Source organism: Dermacentor silvarum, chromosome 6 (assembly GCF_013339745.2).
Source record: "Dermacentor silvarum isolate Dsil-2018 chromosome 6, BIME_Dsil_1.4, whole genome shotgun sequence".
Classification (NCBI taxonomy): Eukaryota; Metazoa; Arthropoda; class Arachnida; order Ixodida; family Ixodidae; genus Dermacentor; species Dermacentor silvarum.
The window spans coordinates 125,513,127-125,540,427 of record NC_051159.1 but is presented as its reverse complement, the minus strand read 5'-3'; the positions used below and the strand labels follow the sequence as shown (position 1 = coordinate 125,540,427).

At 45.4% G+C, this 27,301-nt stretch overlaps 3 protein-coding genes across 6 annotated transcripts in view; 1 reads left to right on the top strand and 2 right to left on the bottom strand.

Annotated features, from left to right (window-relative positions):
- LOC119455934 (STE20-related kinase adapter protein alpha) overlaps nt 1-20,924 on the bottom strand; it is a 34,109-nt gene extending 13,185 nt beyond the window's left edge. The window contains exons 1-9 of one of the 4 annotated variants that reach the window (XM_037717479.2): nt 20,790-20,924; nt 20,322-20,421; nt 20,168-20,254; nt 15,908-16,013; nt 14,441-14,559; nt 13,639-13,747; nt 13,425-13,548; nt 6,515-6,686; nt 5,436-5,631 (exon numbers count right to left, since the gene is read on the bottom strand). In XM_037717479.2, coding sequence (XP_037573407.1) covers nt 5,436-5,631; nt 6,515-6,686; nt 13,425-13,548; nt 13,639-13,747; nt 14,441-14,559; nt 15,908-16,013; nt 20,168-20,254; nt 20,322-20,333 — 925 coding nt within the window. In that variant the 5' untranslated portion in view covers nt 20,334-20,421; nt 20,790-20,924. The other 3 variants (XM_037717480.2, XM_049669446.1, XM_037717481.2) reach the window with 3 other exon arrangements.
- A 159-nt stretch (nt 20,925-21,083) lies between these two features.
- On the top strand, nt 21,084-22,523 carry LOC119455933 (ribosome biogenesis protein WDR12 homolog). Its single transcript, XM_037717478.2, has one exon. The coding sequence runs from the start codon at nt 21,172-21,174 to the stop codon at nt 22,441-22,443; it is 1,272 nt and encodes a 423-aa protein (XP_037573406.1). The 5' UTR covers nt 21,084-21,171; the 3' UTR covers nt 22,444-22,523.
- Nucleotides 22,524-26,166: 3,643 nt separating this feature from the next.
- LOC119455935 (ribosomal RNA-processing protein 7 homolog A) lies at nt 26,167-27,116 on the bottom strand. The gene has a single exon (XM_037717482.2). It carries the CDS (start codon nt 27,092-27,094, stop codon nt 26,291-26,293), a length of 804 nt encoding a protein of 267 aa, XP_037573410.1. The 5' UTR covers nt 27,095-27,116; the 3' UTR covers nt 26,167-26,290.
- Between the last annotated feature and the right edge of the window lie 185 nt (nt 27,117-27,301).

Sequence of the window (27,301 nt, the reverse complement as noted above, 5' to 3'; positions counted from 1 at the left end):
CAATAAAAAGGCGCCTGGCCTTTGCCGTTGGCGCTGGCTACGCGCAGTGCAGTGATCGAGTGACGTGATCTGCGGTCCTTTCGTGTGTCGTGCAGACTGGCGTTACGATAAACCACTTAAACCACCTGCCATAAAGTTGGGATACGGAGGAAAACTTTGGAGAAAGCAAAACTTCTATGCGATAAATAAGATATTGCCGCAAAACATATGTCCACTAATAAACTGAGAACCTCATTGGTACTCAGTATACAATGGAACGTCATTAGTTTCACAGGAAACATAGCACTTGATTCTATTCAGAAATTCTACTGATAAAAAAACATTTTCCAGACCTTCAATACTAGAACTGAGCTGCAATCAGTGCTGGCAAACTAATTTGGTGCTCCCTTTAACTCTTTCAGTACCGTGCCCATTGGGCATCGTCAGCCTTCTATCGATGGTTTGAAACGCCGTTTTTGAGACCTTCCGCTGCAGCTCATTGTCGGACACACTGCGCTATCGGACGTGTAGGAGGAGAACTATATTTTTGTTTTCAAAGCAGTTCACTTTTTCCCTGCCAGGCAGTGATTTCTGAACGCGCTCCAAAGTTTCGCGATTTTCGAAGTAGGAAGCAAAAATGGCCGCCCACTATCGATGGTTTGAAAAGCCACTTTCAAGACCCTCCGCGCCGCTCATGGACACACTGCGCCATCAGACATGAAGAAGGAGAACTATATTTTTGTTTTCTAAGCAGTTCCCTTTTTTCCCGCCAGGCAGCAATTTTTGAATGCGCTCGGAAGTTTCGCGATCGTCAAAATAGAAAGCAAAAATGGCCCCCTCCGAAAGTGGCGCATGCACTTAGAAAGATCGCAGATCTCGTGACACCACTGTGTCTGCGGCTGATTTTATCAATGGATCGAGCAGCAGCGAGTCTTGAGGATGCTGCCTTTTCGTCGGACTTTGACTCTGAGAGCGACACCGATTCAAACCAGCCTGGAACATCGGCGGCCACAGCCCAGCACGCCTAACTGTAGGGCTTGCAGTTAACAACCTGCGCTTCAGGAGAGCTCCGCGACCCGCCCATAGCTCCCCTTGTCGAGGAAGCCGGACAGATACCAGCAGTACCACCCGGCGGCAGACCGAGTCCCTAACTTGAGAAATGCGTGAATCCCCCAGTGGAATGCCTGCTCAATGAAAAATTTAGATTTTTTTCGGAGATAGTGCCTATTAAATGGCGATATGTTTTGTTTATTTTATAATTTGTGTTACATTTTTTTGTTAGTAGACACAAGTGTGTCTTTACGAACTCTGTTCAATTTTATCCCACAATCTTGACTTTGGTAATTTATATCTTTTTTTATGACATGCATGTTGTTAACAAAACTTTTATGCATGAAAAGTGCATTCATTCTGCTTTTTGTTTATGTATTACATAAAATATGGAGTGCATAGTTCCTTCAGAAAAAAAAAAAAAATCTGGCGTAACCTACAAAAAACACCTATTTTCCTCATGGTAGGGAAAGAGTCACTAAGAGTAGAGCTTACTGTATAGTGTCTTGATTTATATGTACAGTTGACCAAAAAAGTTTACGGACCACTGTATCTCCGAAAATGTTAAATTGCCGAGCAGCCTTTAAGAATAGCCAGTACAAACATACATCACAATGTTGTTGGCATGTATTAGTGAAGGCTGTAAATAAGAATACCAGGCTGTGTTGTGAGACTGGCAAAGATATTAAGCTATTTCTCAGATCCTGTGGTGCGTAAACTTATCTGTACTTAAGTTACTGATAGCTTGCTGCATTCTTGTTATGCAATGCTAAGAGACTCCCAAGCATGTGCAGCACTATATTTTCTTGCCCACTATTTGTCGCATTAAATTTTGTTAAAAATTTTCTAATATTTGATTCGATATTCAGCTTTTTTTTCTTGATTCGATTCGAAATCAACTACAATCGAATTCCCCTACAACGAACCCCGCTACAATGAAATTTCCAGCCCAATGAAGATTTTCCAATTCCCCGTCAGCTGCCCGTAGAAAGTAATACAAACAAAAGTCTCTTCATAACGAAGGCATTTTATTAGGTATTTCCGCTTCAACGAACTTTTTGAGAACGAAACTGGGACTGAACTGAAACTGGAACTGCTGAGTAGTCAAATTAGAAGACCCTTCCAAAGCTGTGACGATTGTATGTCCGCTTGAACGAGGTTTTTGCGAACGAAATCAAATTCAAAGTACCAATTTGATCCACTGTAATCCATAGCCACATGTGGCCATCACACGCCTGCACGGATACAGTCCGGGATCAGCACATTCGCAGCCGTTTTATCTGTGGTGTGTGTCCGGTCGAAACGGCTACGCCAACAAAGAAGCGTAAATTTCTCTCACTCGAGGAGGCACATATGATCGCCGAGGCAGAAAGCAGACAGAAAAAACTTCCCAGTTTCGCCCGAAAGGCGAAGCATTGAGGCACAGGTTAGAAAAAGGTACAGTAAAAGCTCGATGATACGAATCTCACGGGGTCACGAAAAATATTCGTATTAGCCGGAATTCGTATCATCGAAACACAATTAAAACTACTGTCGAATCTCGATAATTCGAACTCGAAGGGGCCCGAAAATTTGTTCGAATTAAAAGGACGTATTTTTGAAGTATTCGTGCACCATAGCACGATGCACGAACGGTGCGAGTCGTGAAATATCGCGGCGCGCAAGCGCATAGCAAGCGCGGGCCACGAAACTGCCCTACGCCGGCTAACGGTCGCTTCCCGATAACGACAGAAAACAAAGCTTCAGGGAGCGAGCGGGCGGCGCCGGCACACGGGTGCGCGCGGAGACCGTCGAAGGTGAGGGAGGAGGGCGGCAGGGAAGCCGATTTGGCCGCGTCAACTCCGCCGCTTCGGTGGCTCCCCTCGCCCTCCCTCTCAACTCCCTCGTAGCTCTCTCACCTTCGACTCCGCGCGCACATCTCCATGCGCGCCCGCCGCCGTGCTGGCGCCAGCTTATTTTAGCCGCCCCCTGAAGTTTCGTTTTCTGCCGTTATCGAGAAGCGAGCGTTTGCGGGCGTGGCAGTTTCGTTGGCCCGACTGTGCCTCCGCCGCTGCTTCCCTCTGCGCTGCTGCCACAGCGTGCAAGGTCAACATGTGACTAGAAAATAGAGAGGGGTTCACTGCCATTTTATCCGCGTGGCTGAGACGTCGGCACTATTGTGTGCTAGAATACGGTTGTTTAGAACACTCTAGTCGGCACGTACACGCTTGTTCCGGCGCGATGCAGAAACGGCGACCTTGCAATTTGAGAGAGGGTGAAATTTCCGCCGCGGGGTTTTTTTTTTTTTTTTTCCCGTTCCTTCGCGCGCGGCATTGAGGGGTCTCTCCTGAGCTTTTGCTCTATGGCGGTGTCGGAGCAATGCCGGTCGGAGGCGCCGCCGCGTGATTTTGCGCGCTGCTAAGAGCATTGTCGGTGCGCGGTATGTTCGAAATAAGCGCGTTCGAATTCACTTGCTTCGCGTTGACGTTGAACGAAAGCACGTTTTTCATGATAGTGCACGTTTTTCAATTGTTGCACGCTGTGCAACAATTGTGCTCAGTGTTGACGTTGCAAGGCCTAGCTCCTTAGCCAACTCCGTCCGCTTCCTCTTGGGATCCTCATCGACCTTTCGAAGAATGTCTAATTTCTCTTTAAAGGAGAGTGCTTTCCGCTTGCGAGACATAGCTCGCTGTGACTAGGCAAAATGGCACAAACACGAAGAACGCGGCCCGAAGCGCAGCAGCCACTCCATCTAACGGCTCGCAGAAAAGGAGGAGAAGTACAAAAGCACCAAAAGCGCCACCGCTTCAAACTCTTCGCGCCCACTCGCGGAGTCCGCGCTTTCCGGCGCTGCGCCTCCGCACCAAAAGAGAAGGAGGGAAAGCGCGTGCCTCCGCGCTGTTCTCTTTCGCGGCCGTCGGTGGGGCGGCGTTTATTCGTATCAACCGACGCAGGCTGAAAATCGATTCGTAACAACCGTTCTCTAGCACGTTGCAAAGTAATGGGGCTCGGCCGGGACCACAGAAAAATTCGTATCATCCGGAAATTCGTATTAGCCGTGATCGTATCATCGAGCTTTTACTGTATAACAGTTTATCTAAACATGTTCAGAAACCCAGCTTATTTGAGCTAGCAATGTAATTTGCAGGTTATCTTTTCATATACATTTTGGGAGACGGTTGAATTAGTTAAAGATAACGATAATTATAGAGAGAGAGAGAGAGAGGGGAGGGAGGCGACTGACATTTGTGTAACTACAGTATAGACCACTTATAACGTAACCGCTTATAGTGCAGGACCGGATATAGTACGGTTGTTTCAGACTCCCGTTGATTTTCCCATAGCACTCCATGTATACACGTATCGCTTATAGTGCTGTTGCGGGAGATGAAATACCGGTTACAGTGCAGCTGCCTGGAAGTTTGGCAGTCAACTGATATACTCCAATATACTACGCAGATATACTCCAACGTAACGCGAGTGCGCATGTCGAGCTTTGCAACGTCACGATGGCGAACAACTGGCGTGTATCGCGCCATTGGGCGTGTTCCAACGTTGCTGGTGCGTGAATAGCTCCGTTCATATTTTTCGCCCGGCGCACCAAGCCGCGCTTGGCCACGGATCCCAGCATTCCTCACGGGGTGCGGGTAGAAATGACGTAATAGCGGGAGCGCTCGAAAGCACGTCCGTCGCCACGGCTCTCTGCGCATTAACAAGCATGGTGTCACGCAGTGCAACACAGTGCACGGGGGACTGTGACCCCGTCGCAGATGGCTTTCACGATCCGGCGGCCCCTGCGGGCGGGCGTGTGCGCTCAGAGTAAACGCACCCCCCCCCCCTTCCCTTCCCCTCATCCGAGCCTTGTGCGCGACGGAAGACAGCGCGCTTCCTTCCCGCTTTCCTCCCTTGCGTGTGCGCGATTGAGACGCGATCACCGGCTCACCCTCGCGTGCTTTCAGTCGCACATACAGCATACGGTGACGATTTTATCACCCTTGGACTTTATAGGAAACCTCGCGGCGACAGCTACGGCAGCTAGAAATGAGCCTGAATTGCTATCGCAATAAAATCGTTGTTTTGGTTATAGTGCGGTACCGCTTATAATGTGGATATTCGTGACTCCGGTGACTTACGTTATAAGCGGTCTACACTGTATTCTAACTGGTGCTAAACAATGATGACAATAGCTTTTACGTTAGACTATCGGTGACTTGTTAGTGGTTCAAATCTGCCTGCCGAAGTGACATGGTGATCCTACCATGCAAAAAGCTCACGAATGCGAGAGTATAGATTATTAACATCTTCAGGAACCAAAAGAAGCGTTCACAAAATGCACAGCGGAAAGACTGGGTAGGCATTGTGAACATACAGGAGGCTATGGTAGAGCTCACGAGGAACCCTCACTGATGCATCAACCTTATTAATACCTTGGCTTGAACTCGGCTTGTGTGTGGGCCCGTCGCAGACAGCGGTGCTGGACAGCTTTGGCACACAGCCCTGGATCTTGGCCAGCAGCACTTGTGTGGGCGCCATGTCTGCAAAGGGAGCCACGCCATTGGCCAGCTCCAGAGCAGTCACGCCCACGCTGTAGATGTCAGACTTGAAGTTGTACCCCATCAGGTTCTGTGTCGCGCGCAAGCGGTGCAACTCTGAGTCCCATTGCCACAGAACAAGAGGTGCCACGAGCATGTACAAAGTCCACTTCACGTCTTGAACTAAACTTATTCAGTACACTTGTGCAAATAGTATAGCACACTTTGAGAAAAATCACTGGTCTAAAAGTAATCCACCCGTGAAGAGCTTCGCTAAATACGGTTGACTTCCACTAATTTGATCAATCTACTTTTGGTGCATGTGTTTTTCAGCCACTTCATTAAATTTTAAGCTTCTACGTCGAACTGACTACCCAAACCAGGGTGACCTAACAAAAGTTCACCATATCTGGGTACAAGTGTCATCGGTGTGTTCCTGGGGCAGCTTTCGTCCAAGCTGTAGTATCATATCAGCTGATGCTTTCCACATTTATTGCGAAGTTGTTGGGCAAAACACAGCATGCGTCTTAATAGCCTCAGCTGTGGCAGTTTGGGTGACTGCTGGCACATGCCTTCAATTTACTAAGTCAAAGCTGACTAGTGTTCTCAAGCCTGCTTTCAACTAGCCATGCTCTGGACGGCACAAAAATTTGCACAGCAGAATGAATCCAGCTTCGGTGCATTTTGGCTTGTGTTCAAGACATTGTGTCTGTCCAAGAGGCACATACTGTAAGCAAGTGGTGTGCCATTATTTCTGAGGTCATGCAGTACAGGCACGCTTGCAGTGCATTTAGTGAAAGCAGAATGGTTGAACAGCAGTTCATGGTCTGTTTATTAGTATACCATGCTATAAGCCAGACTGGCTTCTCTATTTACTTGAACTCCTGCCAACAAGCTTGGGTCTCTTCGCAGTGGGAGACCTGCTTGGCATCCCGTGTGCAAAGCATGCGTTGGGAAAAAGAAATTGCCCTTACCTGCTCTAGGACCTCAGGGCCTAGCCAATTGAGGTTCTGGATGGCATGCTGTGGAAAGGCATGTATCTTTGGACGCCACCGGCCACTCTCTACGACACAGCAGCAGTAGCGAAAACCCGACAGCATCACTTTGCCCTTGCTTGACAGAAGTAAGTGGCTTGCCTTGACACTCCTGCAGGAAGTAATAGCCAAGCAGTAGGTCACAAAAGCTACACTGCCAGCAGGTTTTGAATGTGCTTGGGACAAATATTCTTCAAAAACAAGTACCTTTAAAGGGACACTAAAGAGAAAAATAGGTTGAACTGTATTGGTACACTACCCTAATACAATACAATACAATAAAAAAAAACACACAGAAACACTCTTGCTGTGAAAGAAGGCTTGGCAAGCTGGGAAAGATGCAAAAATGAAATTCAGGTCGCAACACTGCCTTGAAGTTCTTGCAGCAACTTGCCGTGACGTCATGGATTTTAACAGTGTCTGCGCAGGACTACTTTCCCTTTTACCGGTAGAGATGGACTACAACATGATCTATCAGAGCCAAAGACTGAAAGTGGCAAGTTTTGAGAACTTTAATGAGCAACAAAAGCCCAAATATGAAAAAAAAAATTGAAATCCACAACATCACGCCGACGACCAGGGTTTCTGGTGCAAAATTCAGAAAATACAACTGCATGTATGACCTTCATTTGCTCTTCTGTTAAATCTACATATTACCACGAAATTAAAAAAAAATGAGAGAAAACTTAATCAGTCTAAATTGATTTAGTGTTTGTCTTTAGCATTCCTCTGCTGGAGTTGCCTAAGGTATGCCCGAGATGTTATTCCCTACTCAATTAGCTCAAGCAGCAGAATCGAGCAGTCGGACAACAGCTATCTTTCCGTTTTGTACCAGTGCACACCACTGGAGATTGCAGGAACTCCGTGACCTGATCCTGCTCTATCTAGGCAGTAAGCTGATGACTGAGTAGCATGCATTGTGTGAGCAGGGAATGCACATGCTTGTCCCAAAGTGAACTTTACATGCTGTCACTCAGTTTCACCATTTCAACTGTGCCACATCCAGGAGTGGGACTGCCCAAAGTCATTTTGGAGGAATTTTTGGAGCAGACAAAATTGCATTTTGGAGCAATTTAGAGGCGATAAAATTTCATTTTGATGGAGTTTGGAGCAGGCCAATTTGAATTTTGGCGGAATAATGCAGCGCACTTCCAAAACACGACGAAACGCAGAGCAAACCAACACCAAGCGCGTTGTAGAAGCATGCTTTGTAGGTATAGCGTACTAGAATATGGAAGAGTGGGTCGAGCGGCTGCATGGTGCATGCTTTCCTGTAATGTCCAAAAGATCAGTGGCAGCACAATCGAACAATATATTGCCACGTCAAAGCTCATGATGATATGGAAAATGTTCTCAAATTATGCGGTCCAGTCGACGCAGTAACATAATTTCTGGGTCACCATATGTCACCACAGACCCTGAGAGCCGCAATCAACCCTGGGCTGGTATAACGTAAAATGAATTTAATCTGTTTTTATATTACAATAGAAGTTAGATGGAAACTCCAGGCACATTTCTGCCATTGGCGTCGCCGTGATGTTCCTATGAAGTCTAGGGGGCAATAACATCGTCCCCACTCGCCGAATGTGTGACTGAAAGCATGCATGCGAGGATGAGCCGACGATGGTGGCTCAATCTCGCACGCGCAAGGAAGGAAAGTGGATAGGAAGCACGTCGTCTTCCACTGCGCGCAAGACAACGGGGGGAGGGGAGCGATGGGTTCTACTCCAGCACCTGCTGCGTATGGCACGGCCACGCGGGCCCTATTTTGAAAGCGATCTGCAATGGGGACAGAGTGCGAGTGCTGATAGCTTCGTGTGCGTTGTTTTTGCCGCTTACTTCACGTTAAAGCAAGAGGCAGCACGAAAGTAAATTTGCTCGCTGCTGCAGCCGCGCTTCCTCACTCCAGCGTTTTGACAGCGAGTTTCCGCGGTTATCGATTGAGATGTGTTCATGTTTGCTTGTACGCGCGTGACGCCATGCTTGTTAATTTAGTTCGTGAGAGAGTGTTATAAGTTTATACGACTGATAAAACTACTGCCCTTACTTTGTATAGCTGTCTACTAATTTGCAATCGATGCTTTGCCTTCCGGGCGAAAGTGCGACTTTTTATTCCAAATTCGCTATAAGCCCCTCAGATAGGTCAAAATGGCTCAAGCCTCGCCCATATGGGCTTCAAAACAGATTGGACTAGCTTTACGTTATACCTGGCCCTGGGGAAAGGTATGCCTGCCCGCTGAACCCGCTGCAGCACACGCCTCCCTAATATCTAGTTCGCCCGCAGCGCCCTCAGCCTTCTTTTTGTTGTTTAGGGCCTCAGCTAGGGAGCGCCGCGCTAGCACACACTAAATACAGCCGACCTGGCAGTTCTGACAGCACTTGCCTGAAGAGCCGGAAGTTCCAGTGTTGTAAGCGTGAAAATAACGAGAAACTGTGCGGGAAGCGCCGTTGCGTGTTGTGCGGAATGTGAACGGGTGCATTGTGTTTCGGAGAACGAGTCCGCTCGCTGTTCGGGGCCACTACCAGAGGAGCACACAGGCCGAAGTCGTTCTGGCCCAGCATGGCGCAATTTCGCTCAATTTTCTGTGTTTAGCCCAGTTTGGCACAGGAATTTGCATTTGTATCAAAATGGCGCAATTGGCGCTGGAGTCCCCCCACCCCTGCACATCTCGAAAACTCAGCAGATCATGTGACCTGCATCATGACCTGATCATGTGACCAGCCGTCAGCTTTCTCGGGTTGACCTTGCATGTTTGCCTTTTGTACTGGCACTTGCAGTGGCCAAAGCATGACCTTCAACACTTAGTGTGAGGGCAGCGTAGGCATGATCATGTGACCTTTTTAAGGGGACAGAAAACCAATTTTTATGGTACTCATTTTTTAAATGGAATGGCAAGCTTAGCAGTCGGAGTGTTGAATCATGCAGTGGTAACATGGAAAACGCCGTGGAACATTTTTTATAATGATTTCTTGATCTGCAGTGAGGATGTAGTCGTTCACGGAAAGCATGCTGTAAACAGTTATAGGTGAGTGCGATAGCAATTATACGCTGGCCATTGGTGGGAGGCAGACGACAAATGCAGTCTTAGCTGGGAGAAAGTAATATATTATTTATCAAGCTGATGTTCCAGCAATTCATGCATTCCAAAGTGTTAAATTACTTCTACAATAATAGCTACGTGCTTTCGTGGTTTCCTGTCCAACAGCTTATGTCATTAACAAGTCAAGGGTGTTTTTTAGCCAAGCCAAGTTAAGTTTTCTATAGTAAAACGACGCTTATACATGTGATACGCTAGTTCAGTGTGTTGTAGCCACGTGTGGGCTTTTGATTTTCAAAGCACGTGTCTATCGAAGGTCTAAATGAGCTGGAACAAAGGATTTTAGCTCACATGCGTGCTCAGAAATTTGCGCGCATCTAACAGCAATCACGTGTGCCGCCGGTTAGCGCGGGCTTTCTTTACTTCGTAACACGCATAGAATAAAGCGCAAAAGCCTAATAATATACAAATTTCATTTTAAGCAATACAAATGCGGTACTTAATAACAGCCGACTTGCGTACAGTAATTTCATATACTGCATCCGAACTAGCAAGATTTTACTGCCAGGCATGCCACATACTGGTTTTCTAAACTTTCTTTGCCGATTTAAAATTATAATTCCTAATTAAATCACGAACAGTGTGCTGTAGTCTATCACTATTAATAATGTTCATTTCATTTCCATCAACGTCTCACAACACATTCTGGCCAGTTGTCAGTCCCTTTTAACATTTAGCGCGTGGAATGACCACCAGCCTTCTTGGCCAGCGACATTAAGCCACTAGCCTGCTCGACTTGCCGTTGCATGGTTGGCCTTGCATCTGCAGCAGATCTCGTGGCCAAAGACAGGGTGCGCGGGCTACGCATGCTGACAGTTGATGCCAGAAGTTCAAGCTCACATGTGATGTGTACGCGCTTTCTCTTTGTGTTCTATCGATGACCAGTAGTATATTCAGCTTTTCCTTGAGGGAAAAAAGTTTGTGCTTCCTCGGCACCACTGCCACAGCTTTCGAACAGGCCAATGCAAGTGTAACAAGAGCGATATGTGATGACCCAAGAGAGGATTTGCCGATACCAGACGAGGAAACTGACTGCGTGCTGGCATTTCCCTGTGACATGGGTGGGCAAATACTGCAGGGAAGCTGTCAGTGGACGGCAACTGCCCTCGATCTAATGTGCCTCGCGTCTGTACTTTCACAGGGGCTCTGGCAATCGAAAAACATATGATACGATCACGGTTTCACAATGTACTCAACGGCGATGCTGAAAAATCATGTTTTTCGGGAGAGCATTAATGGTAAAAAAGAAGCATAACTGAATGAGGTCATTTTTAGTGTTCTCGATTGGGAACATTGGTACTAGCAAATCATACTAAACAAGAACATGTCAACAAGGTTCTACTGCAATTTCAGCTCCCCATCTAACATACCGAGGTTTTTCTGTACAGTAGGACCTTGGTGATACGAATTTCGCGGGGTCGCGTGAAATATTCATATCACCCAAAATTCGTATCATCAAAACACACATAAAACCAAGAAAAAATGAATTTATTTTTAGCAGAAAAAATTCCTAATAGTGGAACCCCATTGATACGTTCCTTGGTGCTGCATTTTCCCGGCTGCTATGTCACGTTTTCGCGGTCCTGACCTAAATCCTACATTTACTTCCACGTATAAAGTTCCCCTTGAGACATCGTCAATCTGGAATTTACCTCAGGCCGACCTCTCTGCATTTCACATCATTAAACTTATCTCTCTCTCTCTGTAATTTTCCTGCAACTTACGTTGCGTTTGAATGTGGCGGTCACGTAAATTTAGCAGTGCAGCCAGCTTGTACGTTACAACAAGTGGCCGGCTTGTTGCCGATACGGTGCGGCCGTGCCGGCACCGTATCACATGACCGTATTTTGAAAGCGATCTGCGACGTGCGCAAAGTGTGCACCCGTGCGGGCCTCACCTTTAAACTGATCTGCGATGTTGAAAAAGTGCGCCTAGTGCTGGATACCTTAGTACGCGCTGTGCTTTTGTCGTTTAGTTCGCGTTGAAGCAAAGATAGCCGCTGCTGCCGCGCTTCCTTACACCAGTGTTTTGACAGCAAACTCTCGCGGTCATCGAGCGAGATGGGTTCGCATTTACCTGTGCGAGTGACACTGTGCTTGTTAATTTAGTTAGTAAGCGAATGTTTACTAGTTTATACGGCCGATAAAACAAGTATCCTTATTTCGTACAGCTGTCTACTAATTTTCTATCGCAATCGTTGCCTCGCGTTACAGCAACTTTTTTTTTTTTTTTGCGCAGTCCCTTGAATAACGTATCGACGGGGTTCTACCACCCGTGCGCGTTTTCTTCTTGCCCAAATCGTCAATGATTGCCTTCTGGAAGGCGTAAAAGTGCGCGCACGTGATCTCACGAATGTTTTCGCACGCTACTGAACGCCTCAGCACTTCGAGTGCAGGGAGCGTTTTGACCATCGTGGCTGCTGCAGCGGTTGTCGTTGCTGCAGCGGCCCTCGTCTTCTTTCTTGCTGGTCAAAGCATCTGCTAGGCTGTGATGTGGTCCGGTCTACTCGACGTGGGGACTAATGAGAGATTGCGCAGCCACGTGACGTAGCCGGTTGCTTGGCGACTATGGATCCCGCCCAGATACCGCTGCGCCAGCTTGCCTGTGCCAGTCGCTTCGCTGGCTCGGCCGCAGTTGCCACTGTTGCTCACGCGTTCGTATGATCCACAGCGGTGCGGCAATGCATTCGTAACAGCCCGATGTTTTTCGTATTAAGAGCAATGTATTTCAGCCGGGGAATGTTACGAATTTGTATCACACCGAAATTCGTACCAGCCGTGATCGTATCAGCGGGGTTTTACTGTATACCAAAACAATCTTAAAGTCAACGACTGATTTTCCGGACGCCCGATTTTTCGGACATGCCCAATAATTCGGATGCCTTCGCAGCACCGCCACGTACATAGTATCAGTGTATAAGAAAGCCTGAAATGTTGGACGCAAGAACCCACGACCATCTAATTTTCCGGACTTTTTCCCATGACCGCAGGTCCGAAACGGTGTTATCAAAGCCACCACTGCCGCCATTTTGATTATCTCGCCGCCTCGAACAGGTGCTCTCGCACGCGGATTAGCTGGCAGCCATAGCCACCACTGCAGCAATGCTAGGCCTACCAGCTTCGATGTTCGCTGCCAAGCTTGTTGCTGTTCGGTGCCATGTTTTTTTATTGAAAGAATTTGCCACTGTTAGCCTGTTAGCAATGCAGCTGACTCCGCCTCTGTAATCCTCGCCAATGGCTTCGAAGCTTGGAAAGCACAACGTGTTGCACAATACCGGCTGCCAAAGGTCAAGCCTGCTTCGTCTCACTACAGGAATGTTACGCGGTGAAGCATACCAAGAGTGGGAAGGGGCAATTGTCATGGGACACAGTATGTATAAACGCGTGCACCCGCCGTCTCCTGTCACAGTACGAGCATTGATACACCGATGTGTACTGAAATGCCTTCAAAGCTATTTCGGACGTACCTGTGGCGATTTGAGCCCTTGGGGGCAGTAAAAGGCATGCGTTCATTTTTTCGGACGGCCCGATTTTTTGGATGTTTTCGCAGCCCCTAGGCAGTCTGAAAAATCCGATGTCACTATATTTTGTATGTTATATTGCCGCTTCACGGTTTCTCACATAGAACTGTGGTGCGGTTTAACGGTAAGACACAACACACAGCAGTGAAACCGTCCAGCAGGGCACTTTAATTTCTGATGCTAGTAACCAGTGCGAAGTACATTATATGGAGTGCCGAGCGGAGGTGCTTACCTGTGTATGTAGCCTTTCGTGTGAATGTAGTGAAGTGCTATTACTAGGTCCTTCAATATGAAGGACACCGCATGCTCTGGCAAGCCTGAAGGAAAGTGAGTATTTAGGATATCCCTGACTGACCCTGCGGAAAGACAACAGTAAAGAAAAACAAGATTTGTAATTTCATTCTCTCTTCCAAAATGTATTTGTGGGAAGAAAATTGTGCACTCACCATATGTCAAGAGTGGCATCACAGCCCATAGTTCATTGCCTTTCACTAGTGTGCAAAAATATGGAATAACGTTTTCATGCCTTAGTTGGCGGACCACAAATATTTCATGCTAGAAGAAATCAAGAAAGAAAATAAAAAAAAAGGAGCGCAATGTTAACTTGTGCTACCGTATAAATCAGAATTCAGTAACACATTTGCACACATTCCGCTTGTCTCATCAAAGAAACAATTCCGAATGAAAATCTGGCACCAAATGAAAAAAAAAAAAGTTATTTTTTTCAGCAAGATACTATTTCACATGACATTAATGACATCATCTTGGGAAGCAACAAATACTGCTTCTCAAGATGATGCCATTACAGAAGAAATGAACATTGCCACTTTAGTGTGTGTTAAGGCCTGACAAGCCATGCTGCAGTTATCAAACATCTCCGTTACAGGCTGATACCTGCAACTTCACATGTAAGGGGTAGAAGAGAGTCTTCAATTTCTTTAGTGACATAAATACCCTGGTGGTTTAGTGACTGTGGTGTTCTGCCTCTCGGCATGAGTTTGGGGGTTCATTTTTCAGCCATGGTAGCTTCACTCAAAGTACAAAAAACACTTGTGTTTAAGCGCACATTTCAGTAACTCTGGCAGCTAAGGTTAAGCCACAGGCCTCCAAAACGCCACTACACACAGCAGAATTACACCTTTGGGACATAACATCCCATGAACAATTATTTTTATTCTACACTTCAGGAGACTCGGAAACATAAAACACTTAGTTTAAGCTTTGAGAAATAATTGCAGCTGCACTCACTTGCACTTGCTCGAAGGTCCCACTCAATGCTTCCAGGTTTGTTCGCTTCACAGCCAATCGATGACCAGATGGAATGTGCTTAACAAGGGACACCACCGCAGTACTATAAAGTCCTCTCCCTGAGGAAAAGTAAATATTGCTGCTTAAAGACTGATAGAGAGCCCCCCCCCCCCCTGACACGACAGTACACAACTTCCCAACTTCATGCTAGCAACCAGTGAGTGGAAAGCCGAGCCTGAAGCAGTGACCACATACAAGCATCAGTCCACCAGCACATGTCTACCAGAAGCCAGCATGAGGAGAGAGAGACAGAGAGGGAGAAAAAGAAAAGTACCCACACACAAAAAATAGCCGCTAATTCAAAACGGCACAGCAAGAAGCCGGGATTCATGGCACAAAGGGATGGGCATGCTCATAAAAGCTTTGTTCATCGAAAGCATAACAGCATCGTGCATTCAGTGTTATACCCGTATCACACGGGCACGCTTGGATGGCCTTCCAGTCGCAGCCGTCGAAACGCCACAACTCTATCGACTCAAAGAAGTTGTGGCGGTGCTACACGGCACTCTTGAAAAGTCGTTGAGTGGTTCAGGCGCTCCTTGCAAAAACTGTGTAGAGCTGTGGATCTTTAGTGTCGTTTTCTTGTCACCAAACGTTAAGTAATATTAAATCCACTCAAAAGCACAGAAATGTATTTTAATAAGTTGTTTATACATTGTTATAAATATATGTTTATTTTTTAAGTATTGAGTAGCGAAACTGTGGCACGATGAACACAAGCACGTCGCTGTCGTCAAGAGCATGCACAGTTCGCACATTTCAACTGGCACAAATACTTTATTAAATAAATAATAACACTCGTATATACTATTTTTGAAAACATTTGGTTTGATTTTTTCTTTCTATTCTTGAGTACGAGCACACTGTGACCGAGAGGGCCCATTGGCGCTGTTTCCGCTTCCGTTGCTCAAAGGCCATCGGGGTTTCGATGGAGTTGTAGGGCACTCCATTGACTCGATAGGCTATTGACTCGGCGGCCTTCGAAATCGCCTGTGTAGCAACTCGAACTTCACCTTTGAGTCAATGGACTATTAGTTGGAAGGCCTCCCAAACGCCCGTGTGAATCAAAACATCCATGTGATGTGACACTACCAAGCTAAAGCCAATATGGCTAAGCCAAGCCAAATGCACCAAACCATTCTATTCGTGCTCCAATGTCACCAGTACTGCAGTCACGATTGGTAGTTAACGACTCATAAGGAGTGCAGGAGGTACAAATGCTTCATGTCAGCCCTTGTTCTTTAAGAAGTAAACAATAAAACTAGTGTAAAACAAGCAAAACATGGCACAGTGACTCAGGACTAAAATTTTTTGAAGCAAATAAATTATGTATAAAAGTGTATTTTGAGGTCTATGGTTAGATTGTGTTTCTGCTTGAAAAAGAGGCTTCCACGGTTCAACACTCACCAATCACAGAAAGAAGTTCATAGTTGTCTACACTAGCTTCATACTTGATCATGTCCGGATCCTTCTGCATGAGTGGGATTGCCTCGGAGAAATTAGAGGCTTCGGACTGGAGAGAAACAAGGAATGAGAACATCAGGCCACACAGCACATGAGCAGGGACCAAGAGATTATCTAGATAGCTTCCTGTTCCATTACTTTTTGAGTGACATTCCTAACCTAATAGGCTTGTTAGTGCAAAGTGCTGGTGCGAGAAATCAGATTGCAATTGACTGTCCGAACTCTAGACATGCAGCAGCTTATCAATATGTAAAAAGAAATGTCTGTCTAGCTTACTGTAGTACTTTCAGTGTCTACGTGGCACATCAGCATCCGACATTTCATCGACAGAGCATTAGTTTGGGCCGGTTCGTGCACGTGCAGTTAGTTTAAGAAAGAGCGCTTACAGTAAGACATCCTTTCATTAACTGTGCCACCAACATTTCAAAGAAAGAAGTTTGCTTGCAGCAATATGCCTCTTGCACAGTAAACAGGAATGAAATTTAGACTAGCTCGTAACTATGCATTAAAGATACGACACTGAAAAAAGACTTCAGGACTAAACATGCGTTTGCTCCTTGAGCATTTTTAGTTCGGCATTTAATTCAGCTTGAGATTTTCTCTTGACAAGCAAACTTAAATTTGCAGATTACATCCACTATTGCTTTACACAATGAAAAGATGGTCAACTGATATGACAAAAGGGCAACCACAGACTGCACCTAGTATTATCTGTCAGACATTACATCACCTGCTACAGTTAATATGCCGCAAGTAATGCACGGGGCACTCAAAATTTCATACGCGCTGTCTGCTGACTACCATGGACCACTAGTTCGAGACAATTTGCTTTCAGCATGTTTCCCCATGAGCCGGCTGCCACTGTTTGCTCTTGACCAGCCTTCATGGCTTCTTCTCTTTATCTGCTACTTGACCCTATGCCAGATAAGCCTCATCAGTCACTGACGTGCCTAGTGAAAGCATGCTTTACTATCTTGCAAGGCCTTTCACTCAATGCAGATGCCATACTAACTGCATAGAGGGCAGTGTGAACAACGGTGGCCTGCCAATTGGGCACCTGCTTACAAAGAAACATATTGTCCTGACCAAGCGACTTTTAGTGGACAGTATGCACTGTGCAGAACATAATTCTCTCACTTTATTGACAATTTGCTGGGAGCTGTGCACACAACCAGAAGAATTCAAAAGCAACAGAAGCAGCTGTAACAGCCTTGACTACCACTGAAGAGCTCGAAAAGTGCAAACACGTGGTGTGCAACACCAAATCAAACTAAGGTAAAACTTTGAAAATATGGCCACCTTTTAAAAAAAATTTATAGAACCAGAACGAAAAGTTGTTAAACAAATGCGATTCTGTATTTTTGTATAATTGTTACATCATTAAAAATTGAGTCCACCCCGTTCCATTGGTTCTTCTCATCAAGTTTAATTAAATTTTTAACTCCGAGACACCAGAAGTGTTAACGTTAAGGTATTTCAAGCAGTATCACAGAAGAAATGTGTATGCAGCCTCCAGGTGGCCAAGGTAGAAGCAAATGCAGCAATGCAGAACAAATGTCAAATTGAAATGACTTTTGCCTCAAATTTTTTGTAGAGCATTTAGCCACTGTACATTTTCACCCCAAGCGACTATGCAGAAGGCAACATTTACAAGTGAAGTCAAAAGCAGGAATTTTAGCTGAAAGCTTAGCCCCCAGCAAAAGGTATACTAATGCTTAGCTGAAATATTGCACTACTGCTCTGGGCTGCGATTTAGTAGCAATGCTTTTTTCAATGATATTCGTTTTCGCGATTTGTCAGTGGTCAGAGCGATGGGCCACCCGCAACATTAAAAGGATCAGCTGGCTGAGAATGGTGGATAATAAGAGAGGCCTAGAACTGAGCGGAAGGCATCGCTACAATATCAGGCCCAAGGCTTTATTCTGAAACGATAGTATGACTGCTTAACGTATCGTTCGACAAGATGTGCAGCTACAGCAAAGAACAATCAATCTTTGAACTTGCTACATGTCTACAGCTCATATGGTTGATAAGCTCAACCTTCATGTGCTGCTACAAAGGATTGGCATGGCATGCACATAATTGCATTAACTGCATTACTGCTGGAGTGCTCTTGGAAGTCTATGTTCAGCCAAGATGCATTTGGGACGTTGCATGACTCTTTTTGCAGTAGATAGGCAAACATACCATCAGCATAAATTGTAAAGTGAACAAGTAAAAATGACTAGAGCATACTGTTGCCTTTCCAGGTTTGCCTGAATTTGTAACAGTGGCTTAATTTAGGCCCCAACACGTAAGTTTAGGACTACACCATGCTTATAAACCGGCTATGGAGTGATTGCACATTACACTACGATGTAATTATGCATCACAAGTGATCCCAGATCAGTTTGTTCTCCGCATTTCAATTCATGCTGGTGGCACCTGTAACGAGGTAACACGACTGTCCAAGCCATCAAGTTGGCATATAAGCAGAATGAAGCTGCAAACTGCACTAAAAGTTCAGCATGCACTGGCCAAAGGCAGTCTCACCAGATGTCACAGATGCCACTGTTATTTTCTTTTGTATCTGAGAATGGTGGCAGTGTCATAATGATAATGTTCCCACATCAAGCTAACAGTCTCTTATTTTTTGGAACTGCGTTCCTTTAGTTTTGCTGAACAATGTGCGCACTTGTATGAGAAATTAGCATTTGCATATGCCTCTAATATGGCCATTTCTCAAGTTTTTGTTCTCTTTGTTTTCCTGCTGCTGCTTTCATTATAGATTTGCTAGTTGAGCCAATTTAAGCACTGTGAAATCTAGATGCCAAATAGTGATTAGATTTAGAATAAAGCCCGTGTTTTGTGTGCAAGACATCTGAAGGAAGTTGGCTACAAGCAAGGCATAGATGGCAGCCCTTAGACCTTAACACTGTTCCAAGCAGGCAAGAACTGTAGGATAACAGCCAAAAAAAAAAAAAAAAGAACAAAAACAGGCAAAAAGGAGGAGCAGCGCGCAACTTACAAGAACTTAAAGGCGAAGGAGAACAGCAGGCTTGAGCAACACTGAGGCAAACCAGAGAGGGAAGAGAGACAAAGGAGGAAATGGGAATGCTGCACCATCACATTCACTGTCGCGTCTTAAGTAGCACTCATCAATCACAGATGTCACAGCAATACTCTTTGGCAGCTAAATATAGTATTGACAACTTGTACTGCATTTTACTCTCGCATAGCAGTCACACTAGTAAGTGCATTTTTATTCAGCACCTCTACACACATGCTTAACAATACGCTTCAGTCAAATCTCTACTGACTGGAACTGCCTCAATGCGCATAAATTTACACTCACTTTTGGCAATGTGAGCATTAAAAAATTTCGCCTAAGTTACAATCTAATAAGCTGCATTTTGCTTGGAAATTGCCTAAACGTTCAAGAAGTGTCAGATATACACTGGAAAAAAAAATTCCAGCATTCTGAGAGATGATCGTTTGATTGGCAGACTATGCAGTCAATAAGATTGCATAAAACCATGCTCAGCATTTACAATGAAAAAAGCCTGCTGTGTAGGTGTCACGGAAAACAAGTGCAGCATCATGGCACACGGATGAGCAATCGCAGAATGAGCTATCAAATCAATTGTCATAAACCTAATGATTTAGCAGAGTGCATTTAAGCCTAGGCTCTCTTCCTCATACGACGAATGGAACACCATGTGTTTACAAGCGGGAATGTTAAGCGCTCAACAATTAGCCAATTGCAATGAACACAACAGTGCAGTGGAAGTGTCTACAGGCTTTTAAAAAAGCGTGACTGCATCATGCATAAATGCTGCAATGAAAGAAGGGAAGCTCAAGAAATGTTAAAGAAGCGTACTCAGTACATTAAATGCACACACAAAAATGGGCACTAATCCCAGTCGCTCACTACACATTTGTAGAGCAAGATCAAAAATTGCAAGATATTTCAAAAAGCGTTAAAAGCGACTACGGTCGAAGCACGGAGGATTAATACCGTTTTAAAAACACTTCACGCAACACCTAACCGAATCGCACGAACCACAGTTCGTTCGCTGATCGAACGCTTTTCCACATCAGATGCTTTCGAAATTGCACGGGAAACCGGCAGTTGCGCGAAATAGCGTCGTACTTTTTTTTTTCTTTTTTTACAGGAGTCAGTTGAAGCTGCACAATCGACGAAGCAAAAGCATAAAAACGCACCAGGTGTTGATAAAGTGACTCGTCATTTGTATGGTTGTCTTCCACTGATGCGACTTCGTTGTGTGAACTTCTACAGCGGCAATTGAACTGTGCGGAGAGAAGAAAAATCATTCAGTAGGAACAGCAAAGATCTTGCTTCAAAGACTCGCCTTACCAGACATGACATCGAAGTGCTTCAGTAAACGAGCGATACCCGTGAAGAGGAATTCATATAGCCGAAATGTGTAGTTTCCGGCGACGGGCATTTAAGAAACCTTGGGAGCCGAGCGTTGCGAAGGAAGGGAGGAAAAAAAAGAAGACAGGGAACGGTTAGACCGTGAATGAAGCCGCACGATTATTTTCTGCTTTCTGGCTACAAACGCGCCGTTCGTGCTCGCAGCAAAAGACATGCATATTACGATAAACATGCACGAGTACACAAACAAGAAAAAAAAAGAAATAGCATCTCGCATCCCACCCTGTGCTACCTAGGGGACATCCTTTTCCGTCGTTAAGTTCACCATTCAGTGGCGGCGCAGCGGATAAACAGCACGGTACCCAAATAAACTTGCGCCGCTCAGCTTCACAGCGAAGCAACACACAAGAATAATATAGTTTCCTACACGGAGAGCTTACCACTTACCGAATTCCTTTTTAGTCAAAACACCTACAAAAGAAAAAACAATCCCCGAAAAAGAAATATCAGTGTTGCTACCCTCACATTTGCAATATGCTAATGTGTGCTGTTGACCACTAAATAAGTTCTTATAAGCACTTCTATAAAACAACTGTATTTATGAAACAGTGTTAAACAATATTTTAAGCCCCTCATTACGACTTGATTAAGCACGTTGCGACAAGCTGCTGTACTATAGCCCCTGGAGTTTTGTATTTTCTATTACTCTGCGCGGCTGCTAGCTGAGGCAGTGGCCGCAGATTCATCACTGCCATCGCCATCAGACGCGGCAAGGCGTGCGCGCATCGTGAGCGAGATTTTCTGTGTTTGGCTGGTGTCGTGCTCGAAGATGGAAGAAAACGCTGAAATCCAGGCGAAATTTTTCACCAAGGATGAACGTTACTCAGTGCCAGACACTCCGTTTTCTATATCCGGCAGTACAACTCCGGAACAGTTGTCCTCTCTGATCAACACGCTTCTGCGGGAGTCAGCGGACGACGCCGAGAACGATGAGGAGCCAACTTTCGACTTCTTGATTGAGGGAGAGTTGCTGCGAGAGACCCTACAGGAACATCTGGAAGCACACAAAATACAACAGGAAAACGTAGTTCTTGTCGAGTATGTCGAGAAGTGTCCTCCGCCGCTGCCCGTCGATACTCTCGTTCACGACGACTGGGTCAGCGCCGTGCACACGTCGGACGCCGGTATCCTCTCCGGATGCTACGACAACAGCCTGCACATTTGGGATCACAGTGGTTCGCGCAAGCTCCTCATACCGGGCCACGTGGGCCCGATCAAGTCGGTGAAATGGGTTTCCGTAGGGGAACCCTTGTGCACCTTCGTCAGCGCGTCTCTCGACGAGACGGCGATGTTGTGGCAGTGGAACAAGGAGACGAACGCCATCGAATCGGTTCAGATATGTCGGGGGCACGCAAGGAGCGTTGATTGTGTGGACGTTAGTTTGGACAAAAGAAACTTCGCGACCGGCTCCTTCGATCAGATGCTCAAGGTGTGGAGCGCGGACCCCAGCACTACGCAATACGACCAAGCGCACGACGAATCCGAAGGCAGCCGAAAGAAGCAAAAGACTATAGACGGCAAGGCGAAGACGAGGGTTCCCGTGCTGACGCTCTCCGGTCACCATGAAGCCATCACAGGCGTCCAGTGGACCGACGACAAAGAGGTGGCGACGTGCTCGATGGATCACACCCTGCGGCTTTGGGACGTCGACTTGGGCGGCATGAAGACGCAGCTGGTCGGCTCCAAGGCGTTTCTAGATATTTCCTATTCGAGGCTGACTAATCAGATCATTTCTGCCCATACAGATAGACACATTCGCCTCTGGGATGTCAGGCTGAAGGAAGGAGCCATGGTCACGTGCACCTACTCATCGCACTTTGGCTGGGTGTCGTCGGTACACTGGGCCCCAGACTCGGCTCACCACTTTGTTTCTGGATCGTATGACGGGTTCATGAAGCACTGGGACGTGCGCAGCCCCAAGGCTCCGCTGTATGACATGACGGGTCACGAGGACAAGGTGCTCGCCGTAGACTGGTCACTCCAGAAATACATGATCAGCGGAGGCGCGGACTGCCACATGAAGATATTTGAATTCAAGTAGCCATTTTAAGTGCATATTGTCATTTGAGGAAGTAACTCTCACTGCAGCATTTGTGGATAAAACGGCATATTTGATATATATTTTTCTGTGTCATTCATTGTTTCTCTTGTGTGTAGTCATCTTGTCTCATGTGCATTTTGTTTTATTATTCCCGCCAGTCCGCATAGCCATGAAATGCCAGTTAAAAGTTCTTGGCATGATGTGGAAGATAGTTATGTTAAAGCATGAAATTGATTTATGATGGTGTGACATGTACTACCTGCAGCATTTCATATTCTTATGTTGCACTGATATTGCTACAGAGGGCAGATTGTAAAAAACAGTTAAAGGCAAGTTGTGATTTGTTGGTTTTTTTCAGGAAAGTCAGACACTTGGCGAGAGCAGTCACAACAGCCTCTCGATATGGGGTGGTATTCTTGGATGATCACGTTTGGGCATACTTTAATGAGATGTCATGTGACTAGCACCAGAGATATCAGCATCAGTGAATGAGAATGGTTTTGGCACTGTGCTACAAGAATACTATCACCTGTAGATGCAGATGCGTTTGGTGCTAGTGATGCGAAATTAAAAGTGTCCCTGCAAGTGATTGTCCAAGGATATGGCTCCTGTGCACCATCGTCTAACTGTAGAGTGAATGAATATAAATATCTGCGAGAGTCTTTCAAACAATAACTGTGCACAGGGCTTCTCCCTTTCTTGTAACACTGTCATAACACTAAAAGAGAAAGTGTTGCAGATGGCACGAATGGAAATTGCATAGCAATTTCCTGCATCAAAATTTGTTCTGGGCCAGGCCAGGGACTTTCCTGCTGGTCTTCAGATGTGTGCCATGTAGTTTCTGCTTGCCATATAGCTGGTGGTGTATGGATGGTGGGACATGTCCATTCCACTTTTTAGGGCAGCACCACAGTACTGTAGTGATGAAGTGTAATGAACTTCTTGATGTGTTCTACACTTAATGTGGAATTTTGTTTTTTCATTTAATGAACTCTTTATTTACCCTAATTTTGACCATGTTTTATATTTGGCCATTTCTTCAAGCTCCCATAAAGATTAACAGTCTATTTATAATAAAGTTTTATTTCTTGCACTAGACTAAATGCACAAAAAAAGTAATCTTATTTTTCCCTATTACATATTTGAAGTGTACTCCAATATGTATATTGATTGACTAGCTAATAATAGTCTTTAACTTCGGCAATGTCAGGCATCACCGTTTACTGCACCCTCTCCTAAGGATAATAGACTGTTTTATCAGCGGCGTTGCATATTGCAGAGCTTGTCGAGAAAATGCACAGCCTTTAAGACATTCTACAGAAGCGCCAATTTTCTCTGGTTTTGCAACACCAGGCACCTCTGAAGGACAATGTTGGTAACATAGAAGTGTTAGCCCAAGATCATAGAATAATGTCTGGTCACATCATCTTACTGCAAGTTAACTTTTTCTGTAGGATAGTGTTGGAGATCAGGATGCTTCATTTCCCTTTTTGGCTTTTTATGTACTGAATACAGTACGTAGTTCAAAATTGCAGTAGCCATTCTCGACTGAGATACATGCTACATTTCGAACATAGAGACAAGTTACTATGTCAATCTGTGCATGGCAAAAAGGTACTCGTGTCGAGAAAAGGGGAGATATTCACATCTCGGCCAAAATGTGTCTAAATACCGTAAATTTCATTCCATGAATACAAGAGGGGGGTGAAATTGGGGCGAGCACTTACACTAGCCATCAATTGTAACTACCGTATTTATTCGAATATAGGTCGACCTTTTTTTCCCCAAACATGTGACCCAATATGAGCTATCAACCTATATTCGTGAACAAAGCTAGTAAAGTACCGAGCCAATGCAGTTCCCCCATTGCACCCGCTGTAAAGTAGTCTGTAGACTATCCATACTGGCGTTAAGTGCTGCATATCCAACACACTTGACGGCACTGAGGATGATGTCGTTTAGGGTGCCAAGGACACCTGCGAAGCATCTGACAAGGATGACTTCTCTGGCAGTTCTGACGGTGATGCTGCTTGTGGCATCGTCTAGCGAGGTTTAGTAGTTCAGCTTATGATAAAGTAAGGTGTTTCGTGTTTGCTTGTTTTTTTTAAAAGATGTCAGCCAACCTATATTCGAATTATAATTTTTTCTTTGTCGCCGAGTGCAATATATAGGGGTCAATCTATATTCGAGTAAATATAGTAGCTTGATATTGCACTGAATCGGTACTTGAAGTTATGCCTAGGAGCTTTCTAGAAAGTTGAGTTATATCGATGTCACACGTACACTTCCGAATGCGATCAGGCCCATCTGGATCGAGCTTAATCCGGATTGGGTGTTGCTACACGGTCATTTGCGATCGCAAGCTTACGTCTGCACCCTATAGCGCAGTATTCTGAAAACGCTAAAAACAAAAAGTGAAAGCAGCTCAATAAAGAATGTTTAAAAACCTTTTTATCCGCAATAGTAAGCTGTACAATTAAAATATCCAAATTTAACCATATTTTGCAAAAATGAATTTGTAGCCAAGGAATTATGCAGTTCTGAGAGTTGCCAACGATCAGCAGACGATAATAACTTGATCCGGATCGTTGGACCATGTAGCTGCAACCAATGTTGATAGCGATCAAGAAATCTGATCTGGATCAGGCCCCGATCGCGATCAGAAGTGTACATGTGACACCGGTATTATACTCTCTCCTAGTGCATGGAGACATATTAAACAGGCACTGTTCTCTTTTTAACGCAACTTACAGTTTTCCTTAAAACAATGCACAGCTGCTCACATTATTTTTTTGCAGGAGGAAGCCCAGAAGATTGCATGCAACCTGCAAATGAAAAACACACTGTGCCCAGTTGTACAGGTGAGGTATTCTGAAACAACCCACTTCGGCGATAGTATCGGCGTCAGGCACGCGCTGATTGGCTGGTTGAGCAAAATTGGATGATGCTGTGCTCAATCAGCTCATCATATTTTGCTAAAACAGCAATCACCACGTGCTGTTGGTCAAGGCGATAGTATTGCCGAAGTGGATCGTTTCAGATTACGGCCCCAGCATATCTGTCAATTTCTTGCAACATGCTCAGTGAGGAAATTTGGCTTCTTTGTTGCTTTCAAAGGACTCTAAATCGACCTAGTCACCAAAACACCCAAATAAGCGGTGAATTTCTATACTTATGGTGGAAAAACAAAGTTAAAAACACGTCAACGAAACGTGCAGGCTCAGTGGATATTTTTGGGAACAGCATGGTTGATTAAGTCTCGCATGTCAGTTACTTAAATTTTTTCTCTATAACCTGAAGTACCTTAGAGAAATTGGATATTAAATTATGGTATTTACAACCAAAAGCAACTCACCAACTCGTAGCCACCATAATGGCAGACTAAATAATGTCGACCATGCAGGGTTCTTTAGTGTTCACCCAAGGCACAGTACGCGTGCATGTCTGCATTCCACTCCCATCGAAATGTAGCTGAAAATCGAACCTCCGACTTCGTGCTTAACAGCAGAATGCCATAGCTACTGGGCCAGCTGATCGGCTGAAAAAATTGAATGTATATGAACTTCAAAATTTGCAAACAGTGATGGTTACGTGTCTATGATTGTCCGGTATCAGCTCTTTTCAATGGAAAGTGATGTAGCAACTTTCAATTTAATAATTTTATGGAACAAGCGAATGTAAATTTTGTTACGTTACATGGGGTGTGAAGGTATGCATAAAACGTCACAGAGTACACTTTATTTTACAAGCTGAAACATACGCATTCTCAAGGCACATTGTCATGATTCGCGGCAGCTGCAGTACTTATGGACACGTTGGCATGCACTGTCAGTACAGTTCACGAAGACTAGACGGGTCTAAAACGTCTGGATGCTTTCATAAGCGAAATTTTTCGCTTATCCTCTTCGAACTTCTTCCGAAGCTGGGCGATCCTTTCCATTTTAGATTCACGAATCTGGAATGAGTAAAAATTGACCAGTTCCTTTTGAGAGCGCTTTTTCTTCTCTGCACTGGATATCTTTTGATTGACGGCGTCGGTCCGCGGAATGACCGGTCGCTTGCCGTACTTGGTGACCGTGATCCAACCCTCTTCGTCGGGAACGCCGTCCATGGCTTTCGCTCGCTGCTTTTCCTCTTCCAGACGCGCGTCGTAGTCAGTCATGTACGTGTCCACTTCCTTTTGCACTTTTTCGGCGTCCATAAACGTCGACTTGTACTCAGCGCACCATTTAGCCACACCAACAACGTTGTCGCAGTCTTCGTGGAACAGCACACGTGGTTCCGATACGGACAAGGCTAGCGCTCGCCGTATGGATGCCTCTTTGTGGAACACTACGTACGCAACTTTGAAGCCGGCCACTGGAGGCACGCTGGGAAAGACCGAAGATGAGTTTTCCGCTGGCTTGCCAGAAGAAGGAGATTTCTGTAACCACACTTTAGCCACCTTGCCACTGTCACCGAAGACACGCTTCAAGCTGTTTTCGTCGCAGTACGGGGGCACATTCACGACAAATAGCGTCCTCCCCGACGGCTTGTGTTCGCTCTTTTCGCGGACGCTGTGTTCCTTGAAGAGCATGACGTGAGCCGAACGGCTGTCATTCGAAAATTTCACTGGCATCTTGCGAAACGCATCTTTGCTGGAGGCGGCCATGATGCCTAATGTACAGTCGTGATAGCCGTACAGCAGAACCACAGAGCATGCGCGGATGCGTAGCTACGTAGTGCCACACTGGCATAATCACTTAAAAAAATAAACGCACAAGTAACATAAGCGTCAAGTGTTATTTTATTATTATTAATACAGGTGCCTAAGTAGCAGTCTTCTGAAACGTGTGTCATAGGCGTGTGTGCTTAGAAG